Source organism: Homarus americanus, unplaced genomic scaffold, assembly GCF_018991925.1.
Source record: "Homarus americanus isolate GMGI-L3 unplaced genomic scaffold, GMGI_Hamer_2.0 scaffold28, whole genome shotgun sequence".
NCBI lineage: Eukaryota > Metazoa > Arthropoda > Malacostraca > Decapoda > Nephropidae > Homarus > Homarus americanus.
Genome location: NW_024742238.1, coordinates 7,593,365 through 7,603,364, shown reverse-complemented (window position 1 = coordinate 7,603,364; position 10,000 = coordinate 7,593,365). Strand labels below are relative to the sequence as shown.

At 53.8% G+C, this 10,000-nt stretch overlaps 1 protein-coding gene across 1 annotated transcript in view; it reads right to left on the bottom strand.

The window, feature by feature from the left end:
- Positions 1 to 5,695: 5,695 nt before the first annotated feature.
- The window catches only part of LOC121876574 (proteoglycan 4-like), a gene marked incomplete at its 3' end in the record, with an annotated part of 26,328 nt that continues 22,023 nt past the window's right edge, over positions 5,696 to 10,000 (bottom strand). Inside the window, exons 3-4 of the mRNA XM_042381776.1 lie at positions 5,940 to 7,496; positions 5,696 to 5,752 (exon numbers count right to left, since the gene is read on the bottom strand). Coding sequence (XP_042237710.1) covers positions 5,696 to 5,752; positions 5,940 to 7,496 — 1,614 coding nt within the window. The remainder of the gene's footprint in view (positions 5,753 to 5,939; positions 7,497 to 10,000) is intronic.

The following is a 10,000-nucleotide window of genomic DNA, read 5'->3' as shown; positions in this document are numbered from 1 at the left end:
TCTTATTCCCTCCCCATTATCCTCCCCATCCATTCCATCCTCCCCACCTCCCTTATTCCTCCCATTATCCTCCCCATCCATTCCTTCCTCCCCACTCCTCTTATTCCTCCCATTATCCTCCCCATCCATTCCTCCTCCCCACCTCCTCTTATTTCCCCATTATCCTCCCCATCCATTCCTTCTTCCCCATCTCTCTAGCTTTACTTAGAGATGTTTGTAAAGTAGCTTATAACTTAATGTATAACGATAGATGACATACGGCCTTAGTGAAGAGGGGGTGGAGTGGGGTAGGGTAGAGTGAAGGTGAGGGAGGGAGTGGGAATGAGTGAGGAGGTGGTGAAGGTGAAAGGGAAGGTAGAGGTGAAGGTGAGAGGGTGGGAGTGAAGAGTGAGGGGAAGGGTGGGGTGATGGTGAACGGATGAGGTGATGGTGAGGAAAGTTAGAGTGATGGTAAAGGGAAGGGTTGGGTGATAGTGAAGAGAGGGTTAGGTGATGGTAGGGAGAAGTTAGGTGATAGTGAGGGAGGTTAGGTGATGGTGAGGGAAGGGTTAGGTGATAGTGAAGAGGTTAGGTGATGGTGAGGAGGGTTGGGTGATAGTGAGGGAGGGGTTAGGTGATGGTGAGGGAAGGGTTAGGTGATAGTGAAGAGAGGGGTTAGGTGATGGTGAGGAGAGAGTTAGGTGATAGTGAGGGGAGGTTGGGTGATGGTGAGGAAGGGTTGGGTGATAGTGAAGAGAGGGGTTAGGTGATGGTGAGGAGAGAGTTGGTGATAGTGAAGGTTAGGTGATGTGAGGAAGGGTTAGGTGATATGAAGAGGGTTAGGTGATGGTAGAGGTTGGTGATGTAGAGGGTAGGTAATGGTGAGGAAGGTTAGGTGATAGTGAAAGGGTTAGGTGATGGAGGAGGATAGGTGATAGTGGGGAGGTTAGGTGAGTGGTGAACGGATGAGGTGATGGTGAGGGAGATTTAGGTGATGGTGAGGGATGAGGTGAAGTGGAGGGAGGTGATAGTGAAGGGAGGGTTAGGTGACGGCAGTGATGGTGAGATGACGGTGAAGATTTTGAAGTCTTCCTTGCACAAATTGCACTGAACAGACACACACACACACACACACACACACACACACACACACACACACACACACACACACACACACACACACACACAAACACACACACACACACACACACACACACACACACACACACACACACTACTTTCACTAATCCCTTCATTATCATAATTAAGCGGTAACGACCTAATTAACGACCACCACAATTAACGACCCACAGTAAAACCATAAATAACCCAAAATGGCGGCTAATATGTCTTAATACTACAGTAGAGTTGACATATTCCTTTTATAATCTCAAAACTGGTAAATCTCTCCTCTCTCTCTCTCTCTCTCTCTCTCTCTCTCTCTCTCTCTCTCTCTCTCTCTCTCTCTCTCTCTCCCTCTCTCTCTCTCTCTCTCTCTCTCTGTCTGTGTTTCCTTTATTCTCATCTCTCCTCCTCCCTTTTCTCTCTCTACTCTTTAATTACCCTCCATCTCACTTTCTCCCTTTTCCCCCTCCCTCTCACATTATCTTCCTCCTTCCTAATGCCTTCACCCCTCCTCAATACCCTCCCTCCCTCCTTAGGCCCCTCCTTCCCTACTAGATCCTCCATCCCTCCCTCCTTCCCCATTACACCTCACACAAGTTCCCCATCTCTCCTCAGCCCCCTCCCCCTCCTCTCTCCTCAGCCCCCCTCCCTCCTCTCTCTCAGCCCCTCCCTCCCTCTCTCCTCCAGCCCCCCTCCTCCCTCTCTCCTCAGCCCCCCTCCCTCCCTCTCTCCTCAGCCCCCTCCCTCCCTCCCTCCTCTCTCCTCAGACCCCCTCCCTCTCTCCTCAGACCCCCTCCCTCTCTCCTCAGACCCCCACCTCCCTCTCTCCTCCAGCCCCCTCCCTCCCTCTCTCCTCAGCTCCTCTCTCCTCAGCCCCCTCCCTCTCTCCTCAGCCCCCTCCTCCCTCCCCTCCCCTCTCTCCTCAGCCCCCCCCTCCCTCCCTCCTCCCCCACAGTTCAGCACCTACCTGTAATTCGAACCGATATAAAAACTACTAATAATGCACCTGTCTTTGATGGGGCTAATTAGTCAGGTAATAACTAATTGGCTCTGTTGTGTGTGTGTGTGTGTGTGTGTGTGTGTGTGTGTGTGTGTGTGTGTGTGTGTGTGTGTGTGTGTGTGTGTGTGTGTGTGTGTGTGTGTGTGTGTGTGTGTGTGTGTGTGTGTGTGTGTGTGTGTGTGTGTGTGTGTGTGTGTGTGTGTGTGTGTGTGTGTGTGTGTGTGTGTGTGTGTGTGTGTGTGTGTGTGTGTGTGTGTGTGTGTGTGTGCACATGTTAGTTTGTTTTTACATAGAGAAAAAATATATATAAAACAAGAAAGACAGATAAAAAAACACTAAGATAGACAGAAAGAGACAGACAGACAGACAGACAGACAGACAGACAGACAGACAGGAGGAGACAGACGTGCTGGTTGACACAACACTAGAACCATTAACACGGGTCACAGTTGGTCCTCTAGAAGCCCTTTAGTGGTGTTAGGGTTGTACACACCACACACACACACACACACACACACACACACACACACACACACACACACACACACACACACACACACACACACACACACACACACACTGGTATTCCTTCTCTTCTATTTCCATCCTTCCTTTTCTTCCACTTTCATTATTCTATTCCTTTTCTCTCTCTCTCTTAATTTTTCTTCTACACAACCTTTCCACAATCCCTCCTCTCCTCTCCCCTCTCCTCCTTCAAACCTTTCCCTCTCTCCTCTCCTCTCTCTCCCTCCCTCTCTCTCTCCACCTCTTTTATTTTTCATATAGTTCTCCTCTCCCATTCATTACCTCTCCTTTCCTTCCTTATTACCTTTCCCTCACTCTTCACCTACCCTCCTCCCTCTTGCTTCCTCTCCTTCCTCCCCTCCTTTCTCTCCCCTTCCCCCTCTTGCTTCCTCTCCTTTCCTCCTCCCCTCTCTCCCCCTTTCCCCTCTTGTTTCCTCTCCTTTCTCCCTCCCTCTCTCCCTTCCCCTCTTGCTTCTCTCCTTCCCTCCTCTCCTTCTCTCCTTTCCCCTTCTTGCTTCTCTCCTTCCTCCCTCCCCTCTCCCCTTCCTCCCCTCTTGTTTCTCTCCCTTTCCTCCCTTCCCCTTTCCTCCTCCTCCATCTATCCTTCCCCCTCCTTCCCATCTCCCTCCTCATTTCCTTTCTCCCTCCTCACTCCTCTTTCAATCACGTCTCCTCCTGCCCTTCTCCTCTCCTCTTCTCCCTCCTCCCTCTCCTCTCTATCCCTCCCCTCTCCTCCTAATAATACACAGAGGTGACGGCCGCAAATTCTACCATAAAAAATCTATTGAACAGCGACAACTTGGGGCGTACCGGAAACGTCACCATCTCCAAAAGCTGTTGAGAAAAGGTGTTGTTGGACTTGATGTACAAATTGGACTTTTAAGGCGTGAAGAATAAGGATACCAGTGGGGATAGTATTGGACTTTGGACGTGGGGATAGTATTGGACTTTGGACGTGGGGATAGTGATTGGACCTTTGGACGTGGGGATAGTATTGGACTTTTGGACGTGGGATAGTATTGGACTTTGGACGTGGGGATAGTATTGGACTTTGGACGTGGGGATAGTATTGGACTTTTGGACGTGGGGACGTATTGGACTTTGGACGTGGGGTAGTGTTGGACTTTGGACGTGGGGATAGTATTGGACTTTGGACGTGGAGGATAGTATTGGACTTTGGACGTATGGGATAGTATTGGACTTCTGGACGTGGAGGACCAACTTCAGAACTCTTACATGCTCAAATGGTTGGACGATGCTTGGATAAGACTTTTTGGACGTCCTTCCACACATCCTTCCTCCCATCCTCTCATTCACCACGCCCTCCACCTCCCATTCCTCACACCCCACCCTCTCATTCACCGCCTCCCCCTCATTCACCCACGCCCTCCCCACCCTCATTCCCCACACACCTCCCCTCTCATTCACCCCCACCTCCACCCTCTCACCCCACCTCCCACCCTCTCATTCACCCACCCTCCACCTCTCATTCCCCACACCCCTCCCACCCTCTCATCATGCTTATATTCCCAATCACATCCACCCACTTTCTACACCCACATACTCACTTTCTCCCCAAACCCCTAACCACCTACCCGTTCATCCATCTCCACCCACACCCCTCCAATCATTCATACACCACTTCTACCCATCTCACAACCATCCACCCTAGTACTTCCACCCACATGGTCTCTCTTCCCCCCATCATCCTATCACCACCCCACCCCACCCACACACACCTCTAGCGTCTACAAAGACATTATCTAACTCAGCAGACATTAAATTTCAAGACAGAATTCAAAAAAAAAGACCTTAGAAAAACTTTAAATTGGATTTGCAGCAAAGTCTCTCTCTCTGTGTGGATGGGTTGGGCGGTATGATAGTGCATGTGAGTCTCTTCCTTCTCTCTGGGAGTCTCTGGGGTGAGGGGAAGGAGAGGGGAGAGGGGAGTGGGGAAGTGGGGAGTGAACAGTCTTCTTCTCTCTCGGGGATTTGGGGAGATGGAGGTGTGTTGTGACCTCCTTCCTTCTGTCTGGGAGTCTCTGGGGTGGGGGGTGATTAGAGTCTTCTTCTGGGGGTTTAAGGGGATGGAAGAGCATGTGAGCCTTCTCTCTCTGGGGGTATAAGAGTGTGAAGGGTGGAAGGTGTGTCTACAAGTTTCCTCCTTCTCTCTGGAATCTCTGGGGTTTAGGGGGATGGAGTGTGTGTTATGAGCCTCCGCCTCCTCTCTAGGAATCTCTGGGGTTTAGGAGTGTCCAAGGGGATGAAGAAATGGAGGATGTCTGCAAGTTCCTCCTTTTCTCTGGGGGTTTAAGGGGTGAGGGGATGTGTTCTCAGGGGTTCGAGACAAGGAAGACCGGAATTAATATGTATAAGTCAGGGGAGCCGAGGGAGAGGAAGGAGGAGAGGAGGAGAGGAAGAGAGTAGAGAAGGAAGGAAAGAAGGGAGGGAGGAGGAAGAGGAAAGGAGGAGGAGGAAAGAGTGGGGGGAGGAGGAGGAGGGGAAGGGGGAAGAGGCGAGAAAGGGAGGAAATAATAGGGGGAAGGAAGACAAGAGAACAGAGGACAGGAGAGGAAGAGGAGAGAAAAGGAAGAAAGGAGGAGGGAGGAAGAGGAAGGAGGAGAGTGTTGGGGAGGAGGAGGAGAGGGGATGGGAGGAGGAGGTTGGTGAGAGGAGAGTAGTGGGGAGGGAGGCGTGGGAGGGAGAAGGGATGTGGGAGGGTGTTGGAGGTAGTGTTGGGAGGAGGTAGTGTTGGGAGGGAGGAGGTGTGGGGGGCGGTGTGGGGAGGAGGTGAGTGTTGGGAGGAGGAGCGGGGTTGGGAGGAGGAGGAGGTGTGGGGAGGGTGTTGGGGAAGGAGGGCAGGGTTGGGGAGGAGGAGTAGTGTTGGGAGGAGGTAGTGTTGGGGAGGGCAGGGTTGGGGAGGGATGAGGGGTGTGTGGGGAGGGTGTTGGGGAGGAGGGTGTTGGTGGAGGAGGTAGTGTTGGGGAGGGGAGGGCGGGGTTGGGAGGAGGTAGTGTTGGTGGAGGGAGGTAGTGTTGGGGAGGGAGGAGGCAGGGGTTGGGAGGAGGTAGTGTTGGTGGAGGGAGGAGTAGTGTTGGTGGAGGGAGGAGTAGTGTTCAGGAGAGGCAGGGGTTGGGGATGGAGGGTGTGGGGGAGGGGGTGTGGGGACCACATATGTTACAGGCATGTAATCTATGGGGGCAACCTTTCTCCTGCTGTGTGTGTGTGTGTGTGTGTGTGTCTGCAGGAGCCTGGGGTGCCGTCACTGTGTTGATAATTTTTTTGCTGTGTTGGTGTGTGTGTGTGGTGCTGGGAGCTGTGGTGCTGGGAGCTGTGGTGCTGGGGCTGTGGTGCTGGGGCTGCGGTGCTGGGAGCTGCGGTGCTGGGAGCTGTGGTGCTGGAAGCTGCGGCTGCTGGGAGCTGTGGTGCTGGAAGCTGCGGTGCTAGGGCTGCGGTGCTGGGGCTGTGGTGCTGGGAGCTGCGGTGCTGGGAGCTGTGGTGCTGGAAGCTGCGGCTGCTGGGGCTGGCGGAGCTGCGGTGCTCTGGGAGCTGTGGTGCTGGGAGCTGCAGTGGGACACGGTGCTGGGAGCTGCGGTGCTGGGAGCTGTGGTGCTGGGAGCTGTGGTGCTGGAAGCTGTGGTGCTGGGAGCTGTGGTGCTGGGGCTGCGGTGCTGGGAGCTGCGGTGCTGGGAGCTGTGGTGCTGGAAGCTGTGGTGCTGGGAGCTGTGGTGCTGGGAGCTGCGGTGCTGGGAGCTGTGGTGCTGGAAGCTGCGGTGCTGGGGCTGTGGGCTGTGGTGCTGGGGCTGTGGTGCTGGAAGCGGCGGTGCTGGGAGCTGTGGTGGGAGCTGGTGCTGGGCTGCGGTGCTGGAGGTGCTGGGAGCTGTGGTGCTGGAAGCTGCGGTGCTGGGAGCTGTGGTGCTGGGAGCTGCGGTGCTGGGAACTGTGGTGCTGGGAGCTGTGGTGCTGGGAACGTGGTGCTGGAAGCTGCGGTGCAGGGAGCTGTGGTGCTGGGACCTGCGGTGCTGGGAGCTGTGGTGGCAGGAGCTGTGGTACTGGGAGCTGTGGTGCTGGAAGTTGCTGTGGGGCTGTGGTGCTGGGGCTGCGGTGCTGGGAGCTGTGGTGCTGGGAGCTGTGGTGCTGGGAGCTGCAGTGCAGGGGCTGTGGTGCTGGGAGCTGCGGTGCTGGGAGCTGCGGTGCTGGGAGCTATGGTGCTGGGCTGCGTGCTGGGAGCTGTGGTGCTGGGGCTGCGGTGCTGGGAGCTGTGGTGCTGGGAGCTGTGGTGCTGGGGCTGAGGTGCTGGGAGCTGTGGTGCTGGGAGCTGTGATGCTGGGAGCTGCGGTGCTGGGAGCTGTGGTGCTGGGCTGTGGTGCTGGGAGCTGTGGTGCTGGGAGCTGTGGTGCTGGGAGCTGTGGTGCTGGGAGCTGCGGTGCTGGGAGCTGTGGTGCTGGGAGCTGTGGTGCTGGGAGCTGTGGTGCTGGGAGCTGTGCTGGGAACTGCGGTGTGGGGAGCTGTGGTGCTGTGAGCTGCGGTGCTGGGGAGCTGTGGTGCTGGGAGCTGCGGTGCTGGGAGCTCTGGTGCTGGGAGCTCTGGTTCTGGGAGCTGCAGTGCTGGGCTGTGGTGCTGGGAGCTGCGGTGCTGGGAGCTGCGGTGCTGGGACTGTGGGCGGCTGTGGTGCTGGGAGCGCGGTGCTGGGAGCTGTGGTGCTGGGAGCTGCGGTGCTGGGGAGCTGCGGTGCTGGGGCTGTGGTGCTGGGGCTGTGGTGCTGGGAGCTGCGGTGCTGGGAGCTGTGGTGCTGGGGCTGTGGTGCTGGAGCTGCGTGCTGGGAGCTGTGGTGCTGGGGCTGTGTGATGCTGCGACGCTTTGAATGCTAGAACCCTGATGCTACCAATATTGTGCTGCTGTGAGAGGTCTATGAGTGCTGTGTAGGCGTCTGTGACAGGATGCAGTACACTTGTCGGGAGCTCGTACACCTCCACCACCGTATACTGTTAGTCTCTCTCTCTCTCTCTCTCTCTCTCTCTCTCTCTCTCTCTCTCTCTCTCTCTCTCTCTTTCTCTCTCTCTTTCTCTTTGTCTCTCTCTCTCTCTCTCTTTGTACACTTAGTAGAAAATTATCAGTTTCTCTCTCTACTATCTGGAAGAGAGAGAGAGAAACCACTCTCTTCCTCAGGACAACATGACTATAGTTTCAACGTTAGTATCCGGTTCACGACTTCCATAATCAAACCAACGGAACTATCCATCAAACTCCCCCCTCTCCCTCCTCCTCAAACACACAATACGGTCCATAGATTATCCTTACCTCACAGAGAACCCAACCATATGGACTGATAGGGGTCGGGGGCAATACAGTGCTATGAGTAAGCAGGCAGGCAGGCAGGCAGGTCAGGGTTGGGTGGGGTGGGAGGGCTGTGGGGTGGGGTTGGTGGGGTGAGTGGGGTGGGGTGGGGGAGTACTGTGGGGTGGGGTGGGGTGGGGTGGGTAGGGTAGGGTAGGGGCTCTTCCATGCACTCTTTAATGACGTAATTCCTCCATTTATTATTGAGTTAATGAGTCTTACAGATGACCTAGAATGTACCGGGTTAGTGACGTCATCTGTCGTTAGGGGCTATAGGTTTCAGTTAATGTAAGCGTTAAGGACGAGTTAACGACCTCGGCGGATTAAGTACCAATTTTATCGCATATTTCATCTCCTGAGGCCTATTTGCTGGTGATGGTTGGGAAATAGGGTAGGAGTGATGGTAGTGAAATAGGTTAGGTTAGGGTAGAGTTAGGGTAGGTTAGGGTAGGTTAGGGTAGGTTAGGTGAAATAGTGATGATGGAGATTAAGATTGCATGTTTGGTTATATTAGGATATCTTCTCTCTCTCTCTCTCTCTCTCTCTCTCTCTCTCTCTCTCTCTCTCTCTCTCTCTCCTCTCTCTCTCTCTCTCTCTCTCTCCTACCGTCTTCTTACTCCCTATTCTTCTTTCCTTTCACTACACTTTCTCCTGCCCCATCCTTCACCCTCCCCCCCCCACCACCCCAAACTCCCCTTTTAATTCTCCCCACCATCACCCTCCTCCCCTCCACACCTCCACACACCCCCCCACCCAAACCTCCTCTCCCACTCCACCCACCTCCCCATTCCCCAGTCCTCATTTCCCATTCCCCCACACCCCCCTACCCACACCTCCTCTCACCCCACCCTCCCATTCCCCCCTCATTTCCATTCCCCACCCCCCCCTACCCACACCTCCTCTCCACCATCCCCTCCCACTTCCCCTCCTCCTTCCCACACCCCCCACCCCCCTCCACAGCAATCAGCCCCCACCAGGCAAGGCAGCTCCTTGATGCTCGCCAAATGGAAATAGCTTATGCAACTGCAGCATTAGTCGCTGCAATTCCCAGCGTTGATTACATCCGCCTCCGCTAAAAGCACAGCTAACGCAGCGATGAACACAGCTGGAGGTGTGAAGCGAGACGCAGCATAACTAACACACCGTCAAACACAGCTAACACAGCAATCAAAACAGCAATACATGTAAAAATGCAACACAGCAACGAATCTCACCTGAACTACAAACACTCATTAACATAACCTGCAGTAATGCTCACAACACCATCTAAAATACAGCCAGGCACTGATCATCGCTCGTGCAGGCGTTGGTTTGCCACAGGAGAGGAGAGGTGGAGGAGGAGGGGGTGATGGACTCGTATGCTGGTCCTGGTAAACAAAGGCACAATTGGATTTGTTGTGTTGTCACCTGTCTCTCTGTTACCTCACTAAAGCCTCTGTAAAATTTTAATTGTTTTAAATAAGTCACTAAATGGATTTGGCAAGTCCATTATACTAGAGTTGTTTGGTGCTACTACTACTATTACTGGTACTACTTCTACTACTACTATTTTTTTTTTTTTTTTTTAAACAGCCTCAAGCCCCCAATAGCCACACCTTGCCGCCATTTATTTACCATATTAAATATCCTATAATAAGAAGCTATCCTATCTGTGTTAAATTAGTTGAGCCGCAGATCTGCGGCATTCGGTGACTGTAGCCTCATAGTCAATATCTGCAGCAGTTGTCGGAGTAGGGGCAAGCTCTCGTTCCCCTGAGGCAGAGCAAAGCCGACCAGAGAGAAAAGGATGACATCTCATCAGGCTGTAACAGAAACTGAACCTTGCTTCTGTTCGGAAGTCTCCTCAGTCTGGCGTAAAAACATCTTGCATGAGCCCATCCACCAGAGGTTGTGAACACTAGAGTGAAGCTGCCTTGATCAACATTTGATTCTCTCCAGCTCGCTCTCTGTCGTTCTCATTTACTCTGCAGCATCCCGAAAGCTAGTTACGGCGACAAACGGCCGCCAGGATAAAAAACCTGATGTCGGCTGCTT